The following is a 25,482-nucleotide window of genomic DNA, read 5'->3' as shown; positions in this document are numbered from 1 at the left end:
ACCAAAAAAAAAACAACTCATGCTTTATTTGTGCTTATCATGATGCACTGCAGGTGTGGGTGTGGTATCCTGGTCTCCCCTGGCCTGTGGAATCATCACAGGAAAGTATGAGAATGGTGTCCCAGAATCCTCCAGGGCAGCAATGAAGGTGGGCCTACATGGTAGATTGATATATCTACTTGAGGGTATTCCATGAAGCGAGCTAACTCGATAAGTCAGACTTATTTCAACAAGCCCAGCTATTTTCCGCCTATTTCACTTCCACAAATGAAGCTAATTGTAAGCCCCACTGAGTTACTATGACAACATAGTAGTGCACACTGAAAAAAGCGAATATGCGGTTGGTCAGATTTAAAAAAAAATAGAACATTAAATATTTCACATAAATATATTTCGTTTCTTGTCAAAATGTGATTTAATTTGCTTATAGAAAAATTTATTTAAACAAATATCTAATCTTATAGATTAGATCATCTCAAATTATGCAGAGAGAATCAATAGACTTAGTGTTAACGTGATCCAATTAGTATCAGATTAACTTGACTCAATTGTATTGGCCCGTGTAGTGTAGTCTTCACAGTTCTAAAGTTGTGGGTTTGAGCCTGAGCTCAAATGTGCGTGTGGTGGTTGGTTTTATTCCAGAGCTTTGAAAATACATCAAATCATGTTGGCTGAAATTCACATGGAACCACTGTACACATCTGGATCACAATTCAATTCAATTACCTTTTTTTCTTTAAGCAGAGTAAAAGCATATACAGCATACAATTTAAACGTCTCTAAAATGATATGAAAAAGGTACACTAAATAAAAATCTGCCTTTAAATTAATCCAATTACTCCATATAATCCACTATTTGTACTCGGAGATCATGTATTTATTAAGCATTTTGACTATAGGGCCAATTTTACAGTAAATTGTCTTTTTTTATTATTTTGTGTTTTAATTATGTTCTTAACCATTCTGTTGTATATCTTTGCCATGATGCTCAAAGCTTTCAAGCTTTGTTCATTGCCTAGGTGTTGCTTTTCTTTGCAATTTATACTCATTATCTAATTGCATTATACAGTAAGTCTTTGTTCAGCTGAATTTAAAAAAAAATAAATACATTTTAAAAACCTTTTCTCCTTTGCAGCCATATCGCTGTATCTGTACTCGACTGCTAGGGCTGCTTTTACATTGTGTGCACACTCATGAGGCTTGAATGGCCAATTCCAACTTGAATTAGTAGAAATAAGTTGCACTTGAACTTCACTGATGGAACTCACTGAACCTGGATTGACCTGTTATGCTATGTCAAGCGAATAAGCCCCGCTATTTCAAATAAGCCCCGCTTATATTAGCTTGCTTTGTGGTGTACCTACCCAGTCATCATAAATCTTGAGAGAGTGTGTCTTTACATTGAGACTCTTAATCATCAACCATATACTCAATCATTCCATTTAATAATTGACTATATGATAAATAATGCACTTTATATGATATGATATAATACTGTATTATAAGTAATACATAATATTTGAAGAATTTATTTTATATATGGCATCTTTTGCTGTGTTGTTGTTGTTGTTGTTTTGTATGTTCTGTGTATGGAACCAGTCGTACCAGTGGCTGAAGGATAAGATAGTGAGTGAGGATGGAAGGAAACAGCAGGCTAAGCTGAAGGAACTGAGTCACATTGCAGAAAAGCTTAGCTGTACACTGCCGCAACTTGCCGTGGGTGAGACAAAACTCGAAAACCTACATTTACCAAGAAGCCTTTTATTTCACCAAACTGTTATTATGTAATTACACTACAAAACATCACCCACAATGATGAGCCAATTAAAAGGTTCTGTCTTGGGGGTCAAGATTTTGCGGCTCCACACAAGCTTATTCATCTGACATGTTTTGCTGTTATTTCCTTTCCCTATGTTTATAACTAAATTATCTTTGATCTATTCTCATCACATCCTAGTACAGGACCGTTAAAATCAAATAACCTTCTGGCTATTATTTAATATTTCAATGCAGCAGCACTAATGTGGGATCAGGCTTTCTATATCCATGTTATTCTATTAAGATGTTAAAAGCTCAAATGGATCCAGCGTCTGCATTATTACTCTTAATAGCTCCTCTTAATGCTCTTACTCTTAATGTGAATCAATGGGATCTCGTCACTGGAACTGAAGCCCTAGTCTAAGAAAGCGTTACAAAAACGTGTTCATTTTAGTTATTTTATTTATTTATTTTTCTTTAACCCAATGGCTTCGGGTTTGACTGGGGAGACAATCAAACTGATGAGATGAGTCAATGAGGTATTCTGAAATGCTCTTGTTTCTCCTCTCCTCATCTGCAGCTTGGTGCTTGCGGAACGAGGGAGTGAGTTCAGTTCTGCTGGGGAGCTCCAACCCTGCACAACTCACAGAAAACCTGGGCGCAATACAGGCAAGTCAACTGGTTTTATTTTACATTTATTCATTTAGCAGATGCTTTTATCCAACTGTGATTTACAAATGAGGAAATACAAGCAAAGCGATATATCAAGCGGAGAACAATACAAGTAGTGCTACCATACAAGATTTATAATTGCTGATTTTATCAACATCAGGACAAAATTTCACTGTTTACACACACAGTGTTGTTTAAAAGTATTTGCCCCTTTCTGATTTCTTCTGTTTTTGTGTGTATCTCATACTAAGTTGTTTCAGAAATTAAAACAAAATCTAAGATAAAACAAAGGCAACCTGAGCAAACATAAAATACAGTTTTTAAATGATAATGTTATTTATTGAAGCAAAAAAATTATCCAGTACCAACTGGGCCTGTGTGAAAATGTATTTGCCCCTGTAGTTACTAATCCCCCAAATCTATGAAAACTGCATTCATAATGGGGTTCAGCTGGACTAGACACAACCAGGCCTGATTACTGCTAACCCTGTTCAATCAAATCAACACTTAAATAGAACTTTTTCAACAGCATGAAGTTGATTAAAAGGTTTTACGCAATAGCACACTATGGCAAAGTTAAAAGAAATTCCAGAAATGATGAGGAAGTGAGAAGGTGATTGAAACACATCAGTCTGGGAAGGTTACAAAGCTATTTCAAAGACTCCATAGAACCAGAGTGAGAACCACATTATCTCCAAATGGAAAAACTCACAGTAATGAACCTTCCCAGAAGTGGCCGACCTTCCAAAATTCCTCCAAGAGCTGAGCAATGACTCATCCAGGAAGTCACAAAAGAGCCAAGGACAACATCAAAGGACCTACACTCCACTATCAGAAAGACACTGGGCAAAAATGGCATCCATGGAAGAGTGGTGAGGTGAAAACCACTGCTAACCCAGAAGAACATTAAGGCTCGTCTGAATTTTGCCAAAAAACACCTTGATGATCCTCAAACCTTTTGGGAGAATGTTCTGTGGATTGATGAGTCGAAAGTGGAACTGTTTGGAAGACAGGGGTCCCGTTACATCTGGTGAAAATCAAACACAGAATTCCACAAAAAGTAAAGCATACCTACGGTCAAGCATGGTGGTGGAAGTGTGATGGTGTGGGGATGCTTTGCTGCTTCAGGGCCTGGGCAACTTGCAATAATTGAGGGAAACATCAATTCTGCTCTCTACTAGAAAATCCTAAAGGAGAATGTCCGGTCTTCAGTCTGTAATTTGAAACTCAAGCACTGCTGGTTTTTGCAGCAAGACAATGATCCAAAGCATAGGAGTAAGTCCTAGTCCTCGAAGTAAGTGAAAAACTGATCTCCAATTATTGGAAGCATTTGGTTGTAGTTATTGCTGCTGAAGGTGGCACAACCAGATCTTAAGTTTAAGGGGGTAATTAGTTTTTCACATTGGTGATAGGTGTTGAATAACTGTTTTTGCTTAACTAAAAAAAAAACGTAAATAAAAACTGTATTGTGTATTTACTCAGGTTGTCTTTCTTTGTGTTTCGTTTGAAGATCTAAAAATATTTAATATGAGATATACTCAAAAACTGAGGAAATCAGGATGGGGCAAATACTTTTTCACAGTTCTGTGTCACTGTATATATACAGTATCTCACAAAAGTGAGTACACCCCTCACATTTTTGTAAATATTTGATTATATCTTTTCATGTATAAATTTTCATGTATAACTTTCAAACGGAAGGTGGAGGAGCACAAGGTCTCTAACATCCACCAGCTCCATGATGTCGTCATGGAGGAGTGGAAGAGGACTCCAGTGGCAACCTGTGAAGCTCTGGTGAACTACATTGCCCAAGAGGGTTAAGGCAGTGCTGGAAAATAATGGTGGCCACACAAAATATTCACACTTTGGGCCCAATTTGGATATTTTCACTTAGGGGTGTACTCACTTTTGTTGCCAGCAGTTTAGACATTAATGGCTGTGTGTTGAGTTATTTTGAGGGGACAGAAAATTTACACTGTTACACAAGCTGTACATGCACTACTTTACATTGTAGCAAAGTGTCATTTCTTCAGTGCTGTCACATGAAAAGCTATAATCAAATATTTACAAAAATGTGAGAGGTGTATTCACTTTTGTGAGATACTGTATATGTGTGTATGTGTGTGTGTGTGTGTATACACACACACAACAGTTATTCATATACAGCTGTTCAATTCATGAACAGTTATTCATATACACACACACTCACAAACAGACACATATACATTCACTGTCCACAAATATTTTTAACTATTTATTTTCATCAGCAATTTAAAAAAAAAAGTGATTAATTTCTCCTCTAGTTATTAAAGCTATTCAAAATGACCTCTTTTTCCAGGTGCTTCCAAAGATTACACCTCACATTGCCTCAGAGATGGACAAAGTTCTGGGTAACAGACCCCACAGTAAGAAAGACTATCACCACTGAGGGATTCTGGGACTGAAACGGATGTGTGTCATTCCTGACCTGTCAGTGTGTCTCTCACCTGCTATGTGGCATTAATGTAGACCATTGCTGTTATATTAACATAATGGCAGTATATTCTGCCCATACTGTTTCAGTGTGTCTTGAGTCAGTCAGCAGAGCCATGCATGCTTACGTGTGTGTCAGTGTGACTGAAGATCTCTGTGAGAAAAACACCCCACAGTGATAGTCTATATATTCTAAAGATGTCCCTCTGTCTAACATGCATAATAAGAAACCGTTACTGGTTGGTCATCCCTCTTTTGTCTCCTTGATTACTTTGGACATTAAAGGACAAGTCTGTTTGAATCATCTTGCCTGAGGATAAAATGTTAGACTCTAACATTTAATTAAATGTATTTTGATAAGAGACAATGCAGATACAGTGGATAAAGATGCCTGTAGGATTACACTGTGTGATTGTGATTGACTGTATAAGATGGAACAGCATAGAACTGATGGACAAATACTGTGACATTTTCCCCTTAAAATCAAAATTCCTTTTTCATACCAGTGTATGCCTGTTTCCTATTCACAGTCGTGCTGTGTGCTGTTTTACCATGGATTATGGATATGTACCTATTCCAGAGAATCTGTTAATTCTGCTGCTGGATTTGCAACTTAAATTCTGACAGTGTTTTATTTACTGGCTTTGTTTGTGACTGGAAATGGTCATGGTGTAATTGCTTGTGTTTAAGCTGCTCCTGCAGATTTCAGATTTGGAGAGGGATGCAGTATGATATATAGCATAATACAATTTATTTAAACCTGACTGTTCCAATGAAATGGTCAAAGTGTTTACAGAGTTGTGATATAGGTTGTAAAGTACCTTACTGTTCAGTTTGCTTTTAGAAATGAAATAAATCAGCTCCTCTACAAACTGTTGGGTCATTTTTCTTGCAACTCAATGAAAGACCTGGTTACAGATAAGCATAAAAAGTCGTGATTAAAAGTGTGTTTAATTACATTCCAATATAGACATTTTATTGCCCACTCACTGGCTAAAAAAAATAAGTACATGAAACAATGCAAGTGTGGTAGAGAAAAGAAAAGAATAATAATTGCATGTGTAAAATCACAGAAAATTAATACACACCGTTTAACTACCGTATTTTCACATTTACTTGGCTTATAAGCTGGAATCAAAATAGAATAAATCTATTTTTTTAGGTAATCTACACACAACACTTAAGAATCACAAAGTGAAAATCTAACAAGACAACACTTCTGACACTATTTAAAAATAAACGACTGAGTTTGATAAGTGTACATCCCTTTTACTAAAACATCCCTCAAACAATCTCTAGATTAACCAATTACCTTCATGGCCACATAGTCAATTAACTTGATAGCTTGAATAAAAAGCTATTTTGAGCTTTGATGTTGGCCCCAAGTGCAGATGTATATAAAGGCAGCAACATGGCCTCCAAAGAACTCTCAAAACAATCCTGCAACAAAGATCCACATCACATGAGGGATATAAACAGGATTTCCAAGGTTTTGAAGATACCCCAGAGCACAGTCTGTCGAAATCTGGGTGTCCATCAAAACTAGATGGCTGGGAGAGAAGACACTTGGTCAGAGAGGCCACCAGGAACCAAATGGTAACTTTGAAATAGCTAGAAATGATTATGGCCAGCAGAGGAAAACATGAGCATCACATAACAAAATCAAAGATATTGCACACATCTGGCCTGCATGGGAGGGTGGAAAGCATAAAGCCATTTCTCAAAAAGGAGTCCCATTTGAAGTTTGCACAAATACACCTGAAGGATTATGTGATCAGATTAAATCAACACATCATTATTGGCATGAATGCAAACACCCCATCAAAAAACAACACCATCCCAACTGTGAAGCATGGTGGTAGAAGCATAATGTTTTGTTTCTCTGCAGGGGCTGTGGAACCTGTCAAGATTATTGGGCAGATGGATGGAGCCAAGTATTCTCAGATTCTCAGAAAGAAGCTGATGAAATTTGCAAAATGTCTGCAAACTCATATTCCAAAAATTCATATTCCTACATGGCAATGACCTCAAGCATAAGGCCTAAGTCTCCATGGAGTACCTTGCTAGGAACAAGATGGATGTTCTGGAGCTGCCTAGTCAAAGCCATAACCTAAATCCAAGAATCCATGGAATGACGTGAATGTTGCTACCCATCCTCAAAAACCAACTAACCACTCCCAGCATGAACATTTCTGCAATGAGGAGTGGGGGAAGATCTCCAAAGCTAGGTGTGCCAATCTTGTGAATAAATACCCCAAAAGACTGATAGCTGTAGTTGCTGCCAAGGGTGCCTCCACCAAGTACTGACTCTGGGGGGTGAATACTTAAGAAATGAGGCCATGTCAGTTCTGTCAATTGAATACTCAAATTTTATTCAGATTTAAATAAATTCACTGCATTTGTGTGTTATGTTGTGGGTGGTTTTTTTTTTTTTTTTTTGGTCAGGGGAAAGTCCCATTTAAATCCAGGATATTTACAGAACCTGACACAACAAAATGTAAACATTTTGAATGGATTTACATTCATTTTCTATCCACTGTAGAACCAGCCTTTTCTCTCACTCACAGCAAGGGAACAAGAGTGAGACACACAAATACCCAGGGCCTCTTGGCCTCAAGCAAATATCACAGACACTAGGGATGCACCAACAGCATTTTTTTCTATAAAGCTAGCAATATCAGAGCTTTGTTTTCAAGCCAAATCTCAAATGATGGCAGGCTTTAAGACAACTGGTGTCCAGTGCTCACATGTTGGTCAGTATAACAAACTTTCATGGAATGTATCAGTGGATAGAAGCAGACAATATGCCAAATTCAATTCAAAAACCAATTCAGTGTTTCAGGCCCATATATCAGATCAGTACATCCCTAAAAGATACACAAAACCCAAAACAATACATTCCTATATATCCTATGTAGGACTGAATCTTCTGTATATTCACATTGGGAGTTATACTATTATACATAATTAAGCAATAATATAACAACTGGGCAATTGTTTTTGATTATGATTAAATAGCGCACAGTATTGAAGTTAATGATTCGTTCTGTTTTTAATCTATTTTGTTTGTTTCAAAATGACCCTGTTGTGTTCATTAATACAAATATCTTGTGTACTGTTAGGCCTATGTGTTAGTGGTATAAGTTATATATGGCATTATATGTTGTACTGTACTATGTGAGAGAGAGACTAACAGCATGATTAACAGGGTTTACCTGATAAAGTAGGTCAATGGTTCTCAAACATTTTGTGGCCAGGAAACCATTAGCTGTAAAAATCAATCAATCAATCAATCAATTCATCCATCTATCCTCTGGTCCCCTCAGGCCACATTTATTTTATGAACTTTTACAATACTCATTATTTAAATAGGTACAACAATATTCACAATATTCTGGCTATTTATTTGAGCTTTTTATAACTCAACAGGTCCAATTTGACATTATTTATAGAACTACTTGTTTTGCAGATGTTAAGATTTGGATTGAAGCCATGTAATTTAAGTGACCAGTTCTATGTTGCTAAAAAAAATTATATAAATCACAAACCAATTATTGTTTCTGTACAAAGCTTTTACACCCACAGTTAAAGTACAGTCCCTTCTGAAACTATTGGAATGGCAAGGCTAGTTAAATTGTTTTTGCTGTAGAGTGAATACATTTTGGAGATTTGAGGTTAAAAGATGGATATGAGAAGAGAGTTTAGAATTTCAGCTTTTTTTTCATGGTATTTATATGTAGATGTCTTAAACAACATAGAACATAGCATATGTTGTATCCGACCACCCAATTTGTAGGTGAGCAAAAATATTGTGACATGTGACTAACAGGTGTTTCCTGTTATCCAGGTGGGTCCTGTTAGATTGATTGTTTAAACATTAAATAACTCTGAACATCTACTCTTGGTTTTAGCCTTCAGTTTTACCTGTGATGACTGTATTTGTTGTTAAAAAGGATAAGCCAACATGAAGACCAGAGAGCTGTGTATGGGTGAAAAGCAAGCCTTTTTGAAGCTGAGAAAATAGGGAAAATCTATCAGAGGCATTGCACAAACATTGGGCATAGCCAGTTTGGAATGCCCTGAAAAAGAAATAAACCACTGGTGTACTGAGTAACAGACACTGAATGGGTCAGCCAAGGAACACAACAGCAGCTAATGACAGATGACAGAGAGCTGTGAAGTAAAACCCAAAAACAGGCAGTGACATCGCCAACAATCTCCACAGGGCAGGGATGAAGGTATCACAATCCATCATTTGAGGAAGACTTTGAGAGCAGAAATATAGAGGCCATACCCCAAGATGCAAACCACTCATCAGCAGTAAGAATCGGAAAGCCAGATTGGAAATGGTACAGCTCATCTGTGAAACATGTGTCGTGGCTTGGGTTTGCATGGCTGCTTCTGGAACAGGCTCACTAATCTTTACTCATGATGGTAGCAGCAGAATGAATTCAAGAGTTTACAGAAATATTTTGTCTGCCAATTTACAGAGAAATGCATCCAAATTAATCAGAACGTTATCATGCAGCAAGACAATGATCCAAAACCCACTGCCAACTCAACAAAGGACTATATGTATAGCACAAAACAATTAATTGGCCTTGCTGTTCCTATAGTTTCGGATGGGACTGTATGTTGATTTTAACATCAGTATACTTGTCAGGAAAAGATTTTAAAGCTTTGTCATCACTGAATGAGTTCCTATTTGCTAGCTAGCTGACATTATCCATAATTTTAATCAAAGTAAAGTACAATAAGTCAACGGAAACATACTGGCAAACAAGAGTCAGCATTTTCATTCAAATTATTTTTTGAGAGAAAAAAAAATCTATTCATCTAGCTCTGACACCTGTAGTAAGTTGCCCATATGAATGGAGAAATGATTTTATATTCTCCACTCATTCTGTGAATTTGTTTAAAAAGGAGTCACTGGCTAACCTTACAATGTAAAAAAAAAAAAAAAAAAGCTTTAAATTTGCAGTTTTTATTTTACAGCAAAATTCTGTTTTATTATTTTTACAGGATTGTGGTGTAAACTGTTGGGCCATTAGAGCAGTGCATTGGTTTACAGCAAAATGCCAGAAAATGCAATGCATCGTGGGATATCAAACATTTTGAGCAGGGGAGAGAATGCTAAAAATTCTCCTTTTGTTGATCTTGAGTTTAAATTTATATGCTAGTAGATAAAATGGTAATGTATTCATTCATTGGTAGAGGTGGTTTAATCAGTGCAGACTAGTTGGGTCAATTGTGGTGGCTCAGTGGTTAAGGCATTGAGTTACAGATCAGAAGGTCATGTGTGGAAAAATCCTAGCACTACCAAACTGCCACGGTTGGGTCCTTGAGTTAAACTTTTAACCTCCTGCTCAGTTGTATCCTGCATCAGCCAACTGAGCAAATATACTAAATTATTAGAGATGCACCGATACTAAATTTCTCTTCCGATACCGATAACCAATTATTCGGAGTGATATCGGCTGATAACCGATATCAATAGTTCTGCCTTTTATGCCTTCTTTTAAATTAATAATAATTAATTCCACAATTCTGAAGGAAATGCAAATAAAAACTTTATTCTCTCCATTTGAACAAGTTGTTTCACAGTAACTGGTCTCACAAACAGAAAACTCATTACTCTAATTAACATTAACACATGAACTAAATTCTGAAGATTAAAGTAAGATTTCTTAACTTATTGTATGTTATTAATTCATATTAACATTGACTGAATTCTAAAAAAAAAACCTCCTGTTAGTCTCATTCACTCTCCACAAACAACAACATTTCAACTTCATCAGTGATCATTAAACTGTTAATATATACTATAAACTTTTTATTTTTGATGATATCAACTCATATTAACATTAACTGGACATGAAACATACTACTCTACAAATATATTTTTCTGTGCAATATATACCTTTTTGTCAACTCATCTTCATTTAAAACTTTCAACGGTGTACTGGTGCTTTAATTCAGCGCGAGCAGCACACGAGTACCACGGGGGGGGGGGGTGGTTTGACTCGACGCCGAAACTCCCGCTTCACTGCTGCTCACTTCCAGTGTAAAATTTTAGCAGTGCAGAGATTACAGAGCTTACAAAATACAGTTTTGTCATCATTCCACACAAAACACATCATCTTTACACACAGCACGAAATCGATGTTTTCCTGCCCTCTTTTTACTGACAGGATACGATCGGCCCTGAACATCAGATCTTTTTAAAGTATCGACCAATAGCCCATAGCGGGAAAAATAGCTTTTATCGGCTGATACAGATTATCGGCCGATACATTGGTGCATCTCTAAAAATTATGTTTCATTTTATACTATAATTATATGTATTTTACTAGCAAAATGTACAGTATGTTACTAGAAACATACAGTAATATATTGTAAAAAATAAATAAATAAATAAATAGCAGTACTTCTCAAATGATATTACAGCACTTAAAGTAAATGTGTTTTACAGCCAGCCACTGGAGGGCCTCAGAGACAATTTAGCTGCTGTTATGATATATTAATTGATTATTATTTACTGAGTTATTGATATACAGTATATGGTCGATTTGTGCCCCACATCTTCTGTTATTGTAACGACATATTCATGTGAATATAAATGCTCTGGATTTTTTTTTTTACATTTCTGAGTAAAGGGTAAACAGGTAACGTGTTCTGATATTGTTATTGCTTTAAGAGTGAATATGTTATAGGAATTGCTATCAAATTTATATACACTGCATCTGGAAAGTATTCACAGTGCTTCACTTTTTCCACATTTTGTTATGTTACAGCCTTATTCCAATATGGATTAAATTCATTATTTTCCTCAAAATTCTACAAACAATACCCCATAATGACAATGTGAAAGAAGTTTGTTTGAAATCTTTGCAAATTTATTAAAAATAAAAAACAACAACAAAAAAAAGCACATGTGCATACGTATTCACAGCCTTTGCCATGACACTCAAAATTGAGCTCAGGTACATCCCGTTTCCACTGATCATCTTTGAGATGTTTCTACAACTTGATTGGAGTCCACCTGTGGTAAATTCAGTTGATTGGACATGATTTGGGAAGGCACACGCCTGTCTATATAAGGTCCCACAGTTAACAATGCATGTCAGAGCACAAACCAAGCCATGAAGTCCAAGGAATTGTCTGTAGACCTCCGAGACAGGATTGTATTGAGGCACAGATCTGGGGAAGAGTACAGAAACATTTCTGCAGCATTGAAGGTCCCAGTGAGCACAGTGGCCTCCATCATCTGTAAATGGAAGAAGTCTGGAACCAGCAGGACTCTTCCTAGAGCTGGCCGCCTGGCCAAACTGAGCGATTGGGGGAGAAGGGCCTTAGTCAGGGAGGTGACCAAAAACCCGATGGCCACTCTGACCGAGCTCCAGCGTGTCTCTATGGAGAGAGGAGAACCTTCTAGAAGAATAATCATCTCTGCAGCAGTCCACCAATCAGGCCTGTATGGTAGAGTGGCCAGATGGAAGCCACTCCTCAGTAAAAGGCACATGACAGCCCGCCTGGAGTTTGCCAAAAGGCACCTGAAGGACTCTCAGACCAAAGATTGAACAAAGATTGAACTCTTTGGCCTGAATGGCAAGCGTCATGTCTGGAGGAAACCAGGCACCACTCATCACCTGGAAAATACCATCCCTACAGTGAAGCATGGTTGTGGCAGCATCCTGCTGTGGGGATGTTTTTCAGCAGCAGGAACTGGGAGACTAATCAGGATTGAGGGAAAGATGTATGCAGCAATGTACAGAGACATCCTTGATGAAAACCTGCTCCAGAGCGCTCTGGACCTCAGACTGGGGCGAAGGTTCATCTCCCAACAGGACAATGACCCTAAGAACACAGCCAAGATAACAAAGGAGTGGCTACAGGACAACTCTGTGAATGTCCTTGAGTGGCCCAGCCAGAGCCCAGACTTGAACCCGATTGAACATCTCTGGAGAGATCTGAAAATGGCTGTGCACCGACGCTCCCCATCCATCCTGATGGAGCTTGAGAGGTCCTGCAAAGAAGAATGGGAGAAACTGCCCAAAAATAGGTGTGCCAAGCTTGTAGCATCATATTCAAAAAGACCTGAGGCTGTAATTGGTGCCAAAGGTGCTTCAACAAAGTATTGAGCAAAGGCTGTGAATACTTATGTACATGTGCTTTTTTGTTTTTTATTTTTAATAAATTTGCAAAGATTTCAAACAAACTTCTTTCACATTGTCATTATGGGGTATTGTTTGTAGAATTTTGAGGAAAATAATGAATTTAATCCATTTTGGAATAAGACTGTAATATAACAAAATGTGGAAAAAGTGAAGCGCTGTGAATACTTTCCGGATGCACTGTAAATAAATATAGAAATTTATATAAAGTGTTTTCAATTATTAATTTTTTGTTAGCCTACATTTATCTCTCTGTGTACAAACATTAATCTCAGGTAAGAAGAGATGCCCCTCTGCTATAATATATGCTCTGTATTGATTTGTTGCTGATCTTTACTGCCAAGTTCCTGACACAGCAAGAAATCTGAGACACATTTATGAATCAAATTTACCATTTAGCAACACATATACACCAATCAGCCATAACATTAAAACCACCTGACTAATATTGTGTAGGTTCTCGTTGTGCTACCAAAACAGCTCTGTCCCATCGAGGCATTGACTCCACAAGACCTCTGAAGGTGTGCTATGGTATCTGGCACCAAAACGTTAGACTTGTTTATCCAGCACGTCCCACAGATGCTCGGATTGAGATCTGGGGAATTTGGAGGCCAAGGTACCACCTTGAACTCTTTGTCCTGTTCCTCAAACCATTTCTGAGCAATTTTTGCAGTGTGGCAGAGCGCATTATCCTACTGAAAGAGGTCACTGCCATTAGGGAATACTGTTGCCACAAAGGGGTGTACTTGGTCTGCAACAGTGTGTAGATAGGTGGTATGTGTTAAAGTACATCCACATGAAGACCAGGACACAAGGTTTCCCAGGACCCAAGGTTTGCCCAGAACATCATACTGCCTCTGCCAGCTTGCCTTCTTCCCATAGTGCATCCTGGTGCCGTCTGTTCCCCAGGTATGTGACACACACACACACACACACACACACACACACACACACACACACACACACACACCCGACCGTCCACATGACGTAAAAGAAAAGATGATTCGTCAGTCCAGGCCACCTTCTTCCATTGCTCTATGATCCAGCAATCTATGATTGCCCTAATATTTACATGCCCATTGTTGCCACTTTCAGCGGTGGACAGGCGTCAGCACGGGCACTCTGACTGGCCTGCAGCTACGTAGCTCCATATGCAGCAAACTGTAATGCACTGTGTGTTCCGACATCTTTCTATCAAAGTCAGTATTAATTTTTTCAGCAATTTGTGCTACAGTAGCTCTTCTGTGGGATCGGACCAGACAGGTTAGCCTTCACTCCCCCTGCACATCAATAAGCTTTGGCTGCCTATGACCCTGTCACCAGCTCACTGGTTGGCCTTCCTTGGGCCAGTTTTTGTAGGTACTAAACCACTGCATACCGAGAACACCCTACAGGACCAATTGTTTTGGAGATGCTCTGACCCAGTCATCTATTACTCACAATTGGGCCCTTGTCAAAGTCACTCAGATCCTTACACTTGCCCATTTTTCCAGCTTCCAACACATCAATATCTGATTAAAATTTCCCATCACTTGACAGGTGCCATTGTAACGAGTTAATCAGTGTTATTCACTTCACCTGTCAGTGGAAGTGGTTTGTCAGTAGTTTTAATGTTATGGCTGATCGGTGTATTATTGTCTTTTTGATAGACACATTTATATTTAATAAATTGATATTTTTATATAAATGGATATAAAATTTAATTTATATTTATATCAAATAACAGTATATGTAGACAGACTCCATATAATTAAATATCTACACTGTATCAGGTTTGTTGTAAAAATAATCAGTAGCCACTGCCTGGAATTAGCTGCTGTATTTCATGCTACACTTAAAATTTCTGGCCAAGCAATTACAGTAATTTTTTAGCAAAATGTTTTACAGTACACTCAAAAGTGCTGTTCGATTAATTACAGGAAGTTTTTCTACGTTTTACAATATACTATAATCGTCTTGTATAATGAATAACACTAAGCATAGAACAGTCATTTTTATTTTTCTAAATTTACTTCTCCAACTATATAGCTATGGTTGAGAAAGAGGAAATGCATGCTGTATACAAGTAATAATTTATTGTATTCAACCAATCCATGAATCAATCATTATATGTTTATATTTTTATCATTCAGTGACATCTGAACCATTGAAGATGTTGTTTAGACCAGTGGTTTTCAAAGTGGGGGCCGCCAGGGGACGCCCGGGGGGCCTCAACAATTTGGTCGGAGCCACCAAGCCCATCCCTCCCACTAGTGTGTTTTCTCTTTCTCACTCTCAGACAACCACACACACAATCAATTCCTAATATAATGTAATGTAAATATGTATGATGTAAATATTAATAAAAAAAAAGGGGGGGGGGGTATTCAGAAGTCTATATTTTTAATGTGTTTTAAAGACATCTTGCAAAAGGGGGACCTCAGACAAATGTTAATGCCGTTTGGGGGGCCTTGCCCTGGAAAAGTTTGGGAACCCCTGGTTTAGACAATGATATAGTGAGAAACTCTGTATCTTGTTATTAAGTATGAGCTATGCATCAATAATCTTTGAAAACCAAGACAGTGAGTTGTTTGAGATTAAATTTAACTTCAGTTTAATCTTAATTGTTTTTGCAGCTATTTCCATAAAGCAATTATATAGCGATATCAATATATGATTCTGTAAAGGGCTAGTTTAGATATCTAGCAACATGAAACTTGCAAAAAATATTGTATTCATAATACTAGATTTGATTGCTTGCTTGCTTGCTTGATTGATTTAACTTTATTGCCCACCAATGTGGAAATTATGCTTTGGCTTCTCATTTATTAAAAAAAAAAACCCCACATAAAAGAAAAAACCCCACAAATACACATACACAATACACAAGTTATACACATTCACAATACATCAATATAAAAATTATTCTCAAAAGGAGTTGCTAACCCTTCATTTAATATTCTAATTGCCACTGGTATAAAGGAATGTTTGTACACATTTCTGAGATATTTGGGACCTTATACCTTCTTCCAGATGGAAGCATTACAAATTCTGAATTAAGTGAGTGTGTGATTTACTAGGAGGAAAAATATAGCAAAAGGACTCTCTCATAGAGACACACAAGGAAAAGCTCCGCCTACTGGCGTTCCTAATTGGTTGATTTGCCGGCCCTGTTTACGGGCTCGGCTTTTTTATTGGTTGACTGTGGCACGTCATACTCGTTTGTTTATTGAAGCGCCAAACTCAAGTGTCTGCGGTTTTCAGTGCAGGTGTAATTTATTTGTGTTAAAGAAAGCGCGTGTTATGACTTTTGTTCTGTTTATGTTGTTCTACACGTCTTTGCGAAAACTATTTGAATATCTCTTTGCTTGAGTTTCGGTGAAAAACCCGCGTTTGTGCTAAGCAGGAGCTCCTGGAGCCGGCCTGCCTGCCTGCCTGTGAGACGCTTCGACAGAGTGGCGGTTGGTTTATTTCTCGAAACATCACCGGTGAGTGATGAGAGCTGGCTCCGGATTCTCACATAATTACTCTTCTAGGAGTCCGGAACTGAATAGTTCCTAGTTTGTTAGCCAGCTAGCTATATTACTTAGATAACGGCATTTGAGCTAGTCTGCTGCCTGAGTTCCTTTTAGCCCTGTAGTGCACTGCTGGGGTTCTTTTAAATGAGTAATATGGTTAGTGTGTGTGTTTCAAGTGCAGAAAATGTCGCTGTGGCGCCACGTCGTTGATAAACAGAAGGTCAGCCATGCTAATGCTACAGACGACAGTGTTTGTGTTGTTGCTAAGAGTAAATCCGCTCTGTTGGGACTTGAGGACTCTGTGAAGACAAGTCTGTCTCCTCCAGAACCTCCTGCAAAGGAGAGCTTATTTCAGCACACTACAGGTGAGACTACTTTTTATTTCTTTATTCATTCATTCATTCATTAAATATATTAAAGATTTTGCTGAACGAGATTCAAAGATCCGAGTCGGTAAAATGATCCGAATCAATGATTCCCATCACTAGTGATCGCAGAAATGAACACAGTCAAACAAACTCCGCTATATTTGGAGGAGCTTGCGATTTTTTTTCAAAATTTTCTGCAGATTTGGGCCAGGACGTGTCGGGTGACGTCATCACAACACGCATTCAGCCAAAGCCCTCTTCGAATCACATGAGTCGAACATGACTACAGCTAGAAGGTCTCATTTACTTACATACTCCACTATGAAAGAGCATGCAAAACCGCTTCATGCAATTGCAATGTGGCCAATTCAAGAAGTCTTCCGGCACTTTTGGGTGCAACAATCTCAAAAAAAATGTGTGTTTTTGTTTTTTGTTTAATCCTGTGCGGATTACTAGGTTTTTGCAGCCTATCGGTGACGGCCATGTTCGCTGGTTACATTTTGTGAAACATCCCCTAGAATTTATGTGCCTTGGGGCTAATGAAGCCCACTTCTCTGACATGACCATGGATGTCATTAGCACTGACCGAGAAGGTGCACGGGAAGTATAATGGGTATAATAAAAACAAATAAAGTGGATTACTTTCTCGATCATGGATTTTTCAAAATAGAGAAACACAAGTAAATGAACAAACATTGTTCAATCAAACTACACACTGAGTCAAACACCAGCACTTGTTTTGTGTGTTTTGAATGAATAAGCTGGGTAATGGAAAGTGCAGCTTTTCCGTTTACCGTGCTTGCTATTCAGACAAGACACGATGCAACTACAGACTTGAAACATTTGACTAAAAAAAAAAAAACATAAGCAAATAGTGAACGACAAATGATGAGATTGCATCAAATGAACACAATTTATTTGCATGTAAGTTTATGTTCTATCCTGAAATGGTAACTCTGCTTTTTTGTAGGTGATGTTAGAAGAAAGTCACCAGTAGTGATGAAGGATGTTCCTTTATCCCCACTTTGCGGTTCTCCTTGCCGTTGTCGAGCTTCAGGTTCATCTCTGGCTCAGTTAGAGAGCTCACAGCTTGAGAAGCTGCTCTCTCAAAGACCCTGCCTTGGAAAAAATGGGCTCAGGCTCATCCTCAGCCCTAATAAGGCCACCATCACTGTGGACTGCACTACAGCACAGGTATAACACCGCCATTGGGTTCGCAGGCCTACAAGTCTTACAAATCAGGATAGGAATCTTTAAGGGTTAAACTGTATTACTACTCTTACCGATACTACTTATTGATCCGGTACTTTAAAGGTATTCTTATCGGTCCTTTGTGTTGTGGGTTTTTGTTTTTGTTTTTTTTATAAAAAAAAAAAGAAACAAATTGAGAACTAGAGCTGCTACAACTAATCAATAACATTGATGATAATCGATTATGAAAATCGTTGTCAACGAATCTTGTTATTGATTAGTCGGTCTGTGCGCAGCACGGGGCATGTTTACTCATTACGTTACTCCGGTTCAGAAAACACGCTCCGGAGAGTAAATGCTAAAGTTGTGTCCCAAATGAAGTACTGTACTCTTACACTATGCACGCTGATACAGAGAGGGAGCGCGAGTAAGATCTGTAATGTCTAATTAAAACACTATGATCACAAGTAAAATAATATGTCTAAAGTTAGCGAGTAACGGAAACCACAAGGTGCAGTGAAGTGAGTTTTTATTATTAATGTAGGACTGGAGTTTAATTGGGTGCTTTTTGTCCATCTATAAACATAATGCATAAATACTATAAAATAATTATATATATATATATATATATATATATATATATATATATATATATATATATATATATATATATATATATATATATATATATATATATATAAAAATATTTTATAGTATTTATGCATTATGTTTATAGATGGACAAAAAGCACCCAATTAAACTCCAGTCCTACATTAATAATATATTCGTGTGTGTGTGTGTGTGTGTATTGGTTCTTTTCTGTTTAAGACAAACAGTTGTGTAAAGTTTTAGTCTGAAGTTTATATTTGTGACACTCAGTTTGTGGATTTTATTTTAAATAAACAAAAAAAAAGGTACCGAAAGTTTGCCCCGCCCCCATCAGATTAATTGAAAAAAATAATCGGCCAGCTAATCGATTACGAAAATAATCGTTAGTTGCAGCCCTATTGAGAACAGCATTAACATTGCTTTATTTTTTTAAATAAAATAAGTTTATTATACATCTATTCCTGTGTGAAGGCATTTTTTAGTGTTTAAGATTTATATACTGCAGATAAAATACTCAATTTTTAGATGTAGACTATTTGTAAATTAAATGAAAGTGATGTGCATTTAATACCCTAAATGTTTGTTTGTTTGTTTATTTATTTGGGATTTTAAAAACATGTAGTAAATATGTTGAATGCGTAATGTCGTTTCACCCGAATGAAATCAACATCATTTTAATGTAAGGTAAGCAAACCAATTAGGTTTTACATTTATTTTAAATGGCGTGAACAACGCTGATTTCAGCATGACTTTAACGAGCAAAAAGATGTTGGATTGATGTTGGAGATGAACGTTGTTTTGATGCCGCGAGAGACCTCGATTATGCGATGATTGTCATTGTTATTTGGGAAGGCTGACGTAGATGGGGCAACCAGAGACGAGCTAGCTTGGCAGTTGAAATGTTTGCGTTTCTCTGTCTGTACTTTTGAAAGATGCTTTGATGGACTGCTTTTGTTTTTGCCCTTACAAGCAAAAATCTTGTTGCACTTGTGGTAACGAACATTGTCTGGATCAGCTCTAGTGAAGTGTAACCACACGTGAACATTTGGTTCTCTCCGCCATCCTCACTCTGTGTATTAAGCAGGAGCTTTCGTGTTGTGTGCACGCTCGCTGTTGCGTGTGATGCAGTCTCCTTGCACAAGAGATCTCACTTTTGGATTGCGGATGACTAAGATGCAGAAGAACATCTTAATATCGCAAATTGGAAATGGTTGGTGAAATAAGATAACGTTTATTTAGCAATAATGAATAGGAAATATATTTTCTTCATTCATATGCGAAGAAAACAATTTCACTGTGCTCTACTGTATATGTGACCAATAAAGACTCATTATCATTATTTCTCCAGTGCTGAAAGCAGAACCAATAGCATCCAAGCTTATCGATACTACAGTCTTTCATAATTAACACTGGGGCCAGTTTAATACTGGGTTTCGCTACTAAACCTACTAATTCCTACTTACAAATCACTTGATAGGATAACTATGAAAATGTGCATGAATAGCGACATGTAGTTATATTCACAGCATATAACATGCATGCATGCAATATACATACAGTACATGTCTGAGTGTCGACAATAAAATAAAATAAAACAAATCGCACAGACCACCAGCCTGACATATTGCACAGTCCCTGTATTATTGCGCACTTCTGTAGACTTTGCAATGTAAATTTTTATAGAAGCTGGTACAAATGAGTGTTTGCATCTGTTAAGTTTGCACCTTGGCACTCTGTACCTTCTGCCAAAGGGTAGGAGGTAACACTCGCAGTGAAGGACACTAGATGGGTCAGCCACTATTTTCTGTGCTCCCTGGAGCGTGGGCTGTTCATAAATGGACTAAAGGGACTTGAATCCCTTTTTTCCTATGACCTTTATGTTGGTGTTAACAGTGGAGGATAGCTGAGATTTTAACCGCACTGTAAGATTAAAATGAGGACGTTAACCTCACACCAGTGCACAAACAGTACAAACTAGGAATAAATTTAAATAGACTACTGATCAGTCCCAGCACTTCTAACAGGCAAACTATGTATGATTGCTGTGTTATTAAATATCTGCACTCTTTGAATGCTGCTTGTCCAAATTAAGTTAGTGGACTGGAGCTAATTGTTATATAATTTTCCCTTATACAACAGGCTCTTGAGGGGTTTGAGATCCTTTCAAGGTCAACCTGAAAAAAAAATCACTCTCATTAGATGATTGTCCCTCATAATCAGGGTCCACCACATTGTCATCAATCTTAAACATATCCTCAACATTTTCTCTGTTACGAAGGTGTGTTTACAGAGCCCTGGCAGCAGAAAATGTCGAGAGAAAGAGATTACAATCCTTACAAGAAAAAGAGAGATGATTCATGAGGCTCTTTCCTCTTTGTTTTATATGCTTGCTTTGCCTAAGCAACTCGTGTAACTTATAACTACACTACCCAGCAGTGCATACTCTGGAACCGCACACAAAATTCGGACAAGTCAGGCGGTATCAAGCTAATAAAATAAAAATGTTACGCTTGTTTTGCGAGCTGTTAACAAGGCTGTAGGTTGAAAAGTCGTTCTATCCAGCAGTAGCGTTTGTATTATAGACATGTTTACATACACACACTTGCACACAGGAATGCAGACGATGGATTTTTACTGCTTGTGCTCCAACCTGTAGTTATGAAATAGCCCATAATAATTTGCCGGAGGGTATTATTGTTTATAAGTCTAAGTGCAATGTTACTGTTTGTCAGTAGAGTTAGCAACTTGCTGTTTAAACAGACATACACAAGACGTACAACAGCAAGCAGGATGGGTTATTTGTCTAATGCATACTTCTCATTAAAACCTAGTGTTAAGGACATGTTCATGGTCAATTTAATTTTTCTTCGTCCAAGAACATGTAACTTTAAAGCTGAGGCTGTGCATGACATGTAAGATGATGTACTGAATGAAACCATGGGAAATCATGTTGATCCCAAATGTTTTAAAGGTAAGATACAAGTTTAAAAAAAAAAAAAAACAAAGCTGAAAATGTGTTCTGCTGCAAGGAACAAAAATGCAGTTGTGACTATCTCAAATGCATGGTTGGTGTTCTGCAAGTTGCAGGTTTAAGACCTCTCTGTCTCTCTCTCTGTCTCTCTGAGAGGTGCTGGATGTGAACAAGCAAGCCTGCAAGCTCTTTGAGTACACACGCAGTGAGCTGACTGGGCGAACGCTGACCTTCCTTCTGAAGACAAGTCGGATCTCTGAGGATGTCTTGGGAGAAGAAATCCTGGACTCTGCAGGCAACTTAATCACCATATCAGGAAAAGTGGTATGAACCCTTTGGGGGGGGGGGGGGGGGTAGGGGAATGTATCGTTTTCAGATAATAAAAGCAAATGACGCACATGATATGAAATCTTCACATTCAGCACACATGTTGAATATCACAATGACAATTTCATTCATCTTTGGGATCTGGTCAGGGTCTTGAACACTGGGCATGAGACAGGAGTGCACCCTGAATGTGACGGCGGTCCATCACAGAACACCGTGCACACACGCATTGCAGACTCCTTCACACTTGGGGCGATTTAACGTAGCCAGTTCACTTACAGGCACATTTTTTTGGACGAACAGGAAAATAGAAACCCTTGTGAACATGAGGAGAATGTGAAAAGCCACACAGACAGTAACATGAGCTCAGGGTCGAACCAAGGACCCAGGAGCTGTGAGGTGGCAACACTATCTACTGTGAGGGGTAAAAGCAAGGCTGAGGCTAACTGAGCGACGGCTGAGCTCACACAGACTTGTAGATCAAACTCCAAACAGCGGGGGTTTATTTATTTATTTAATACCCCCCAAACGCTTCATTGTTTTTATATAAAGATGTTTGTCTATGTAGATTTGTAATTTTTGTCATTAGCTGCTTAAGTGCAGCTGTCCCACAACATTGTGGTGTTTTCTTTCCAGCTTTGAAATGTCTGCCCCATTCTTCCTTGCAGGTAAATGCAGTGAGTAAAGCAGGCTCAGAGTTCCCGGTGTCTGTGTGGACACGCTCACATAATCACAAAACCTGCGTACTGCTTCTGGAGAGAGTGGAGAGGATATCGGCCCACTTCTCCTTCTCTAAAGAGGTCAGATTTATATTTGTTGATTTAGTTCATACTGTCTGGAATGATTGAACACGCATCAGACTATTGGGTCTGTGCTTTAGCATATAGCTGACACACTTGGGTGGTTTTCACACTGGGCACATTTTGCTGCGGTCCAAATCTGAGTACAGTCGAGTGGTCTGGTTTGAACTCTGGTGCATTTTGCGTTCATCTTGCTTCATCACAAACGCAAAGGGAGAACACGACGCAACTCGCCATATTCTTTTATTATTTATGTTTTTTGGTGCTATTATGTGCAGCGAAGTGAACAACACTTGCGTCTGTGTGCGTTGCATGGCGTAAATCATCTGATGTCCAGGAGAAGTGTTTGAGGAGACAGCTGATAGCAAGGAAGTCATTTGGTACACGTGTGTTGTGGAAACTAACGATGTCATCATCGGCTAAAACACATGCACGGGTTACTTTACAACTTGAACAAGTGCGGACCCGAGTACAAGTTGCATTCATATTCGAAGGAATTGTGGCTCCGTTCCAGTTAAACCCGAACTCTGACCAACTCCTACATGCAGTCACGGGTTCGGTACCGCCGTGCACGTCCCGGTCCACGTGACTTTCACATTACCCATTTTTCATGCAAACTGTGCTCTGTTCGGTCTAAACTGCCAGTGTGAAAGCCCCCTTAATTTCAATCACATGAAGGTTTTGTTTTTGTGTTAGAAATGTGCTCCTGCTCTTCAGGATTCACAGCTACTAAATTAGGGCTTTCGGTTCCCTACTATTAACTACTTTTTGTACTAAAATGAATATAAGTGTGGGAAATAATAAAAATGGCTTTTCCATGATATGGAAAGAATTTTAGGATGTCATAATGTGCACACTTACGTTTGCTAGCAAAATAGTAGTTAAACATTTTTAAAACCTACAAAAAATGTGTTTCTTTAGGGTGGAATTCTCAGCTGTGACTCCACCTTTGCTAATCTCCATGGTTACTGTAATGCTGAGGAGTTGATGGGGCTTTCCGTCACATCTCTGATGCCAACGCTTCACGTTCCGCTGCAGTGTCGGACCATACCAAAGGTCTGGAGCATGCTTTGATTTATAGCTGCTTGACCATAAAGCATGCATACACAATCGCTTTTTTTTTTTTTTTTTTTTTTTTTGTATCATTTTGTCTTATCGCCGCCGACCCCCCCCCCCCCCCAACCCCCAACACTAATGAGTATTATCCATCGTAATGCCTCATTGCACAACCTAATGTATAGTGATATTTTGATGCTGTCGTTAGTATGGGCTAAAGGAGTAACTTTAAATAACTTTTTAAGACTGTAGGGTTCATTTACTGTTTATTAGATTGAGATGATTCTGGGTGTGCAAATTTCCACTTTTCAAATAACTTTAACAATGGAGCAGGATTGTGAATGTCTAAGTGATTTGTTTTTGTGGTGTACATGGATTAAATGGTCTAATGTGTGTCCTCCTGTAGATAATGCGTGTGCAGAGCGTGTGTGTGCAGGGCAGGAGTAGCGCAGAGCTCCGTGTGTGTGTGCGATTGCGTGCCGCTGTATCTTGCGGAGGGCCTTTGAGCCAGATGGGCAAATCCACCTGTGTTGAACCCAGTGAAAATTCACGTGCAGCACTCCCTGATGCAGGAGCAGGTCTGTGTTTTTGCTTTGATCCATGATTTACAGTTTCGGCCTGATGGTGGACTTAATGAAATGGTGTGCTTTCATTTCGTCAGTGTCGTTTAGTGTTTATCAGTCTAAAACACTGTATCGCATCATATAAACATCAAACGACATTAAACCACATCGTACCACAAACTATCAAGCCCTTAATGCGCTCTGACCAGGCTACAGTTGAGAGAACCTGCTATGGCAAATGGCTCTTTTGAGTAAACTCTTAACCTAATGCACTAGATTTGGCTAAAATGAAGGGTTCTGCATTCCTGCTGCAAATGGTCTACTTTCCAACCTTCAGTTCTGTTGCTCTCCAATTTTTCAAGATGGTGCTGGTGAAGGCATGTGCTCGCCCCTCCCAGATGTGGTTTATTCTGGGTCACTGTGGACTTTTGTTCCCTCCAGCAGCCTTCTGACTCTCTACCCCAATGGCACCATTAACAGCATCAACAGTATCTACTGTCCCCTGCTGATGGGATATAGCATGACTGAGCTTCTAGGCAAGGTACTGCTGTAATATGTCTACGGTCTCTGTCAAAGAAAAATATACAAGTTACAACTTAGTTTACAAAGGTGATGAATTAAAATTATGCAAATTTGCACATTTTGTTAACATACTGGAGTAATTTAGCTTAATTACAAGCACTTCTTTTAAGTGTGAAATATCGAAATATCTGTAACTTGATGGGTAATGTAATAAAAGCTATTTTTAAATGTGTGTGTATCTCTGTGCATGTATATAGAAGATCACCTTCTTGATTCCAGCCTTTTACGAGATGATGTGTGCCTTTGACAGAAGCCCCAGTCCTGTATCTTATCAAGAAGATGGCTCTGCATCCAGTTCTTCTAGTAGCCACACAGGTAGGCCTGTCACGATAAATACTTTTGTTGGACGATATGTTGTCCCAGAAATGATTCCGATAAATGGTATTCTTGTAATTTTAAGACCACTTTGTGCCACGCTGATGAGAAAATGCACAGATTAAAC

At 38.4% G+C, this 25,482-nt stretch overlaps 2 protein-coding genes across 2 annotated transcripts in view; both read left to right on the top strand.

Moving 5' to 3' along the window:
• kcnab1b (potassium voltage-gated channel subfamily A regulatory beta subunit 1b) overlaps positions 1 to 5,478 on the top strand; it is a 62,953-nt gene extending 57,475 nt beyond the window's left edge. Inside the window, exons 11-14 of the mRNA XM_053652228.1 lie at positions 54 to 148; positions 1,600 to 1,720; positions 2,339 to 2,427; positions 4,769 to 5,478. Coding sequence (XP_053508203.1) covers positions 54 to 148; positions 1,600 to 1,720; positions 2,339 to 2,427; positions 4,769 to 4,858 — 395 coding nt within the window. The 3' untranslated portion in view covers positions 4,859 to 5,478. The remainder of the gene's footprint in view (positions 1 to 53; positions 149 to 1,599; positions 1,721 to 2,338; positions 2,428 to 4,768) is intronic.
• Positions 5,479 to 17,940: 12,462 nt separating this feature from the next.
• Positions 17,941 to 25,482, top strand: part of pask (PAS domain containing serine/threonine kinase) — a 29,894-nt gene continuing 22,352 nt past the window's right edge. Inside the window, exons 1-7 of the mRNA XM_053650912.1 lie at positions 17,941 to 18,135; positions 21,869 to 22,036; positions 22,708 to 22,839; positions 23,761 to 23,895; positions 24,302 to 24,473; positions 24,821 to 24,999; positions 25,238 to 25,355. Of these exons, the coding sequence (XP_053506887.1) occupies positions 17,941 to 18,135; positions 21,869 to 22,036; positions 22,708 to 22,839; positions 23,761 to 23,895; positions 24,302 to 24,473; positions 24,821 to 24,999; positions 25,238 to 25,355 (1,099 nt within the window). The remainder of the gene's footprint in view (positions 18,136 to 21,868; positions 22,037 to 22,707; positions 22,840 to 23,760; positions 23,896 to 24,301; positions 24,474 to 24,820; positions 25,000 to 25,237; positions 25,356 to 25,482) is intronic.

Source organism: Ictalurus furcatus, chromosome 20 (genome assembly GCF_023375685.1).
Source record: "Ictalurus furcatus strain D&B chromosome 20, Billie_1.0, whole genome shotgun sequence".
NCBI classification, from domain to species: domain Eukaryota; kingdom Metazoa; phylum Chordata; class Actinopteri; order Siluriformes; family Ictaluridae; genus Ictalurus; species Ictalurus furcatus.
Note: the sequence above shows the minus strand (reverse complement) of the source record. Positions and strands in the feature narration are given on the sequence as shown.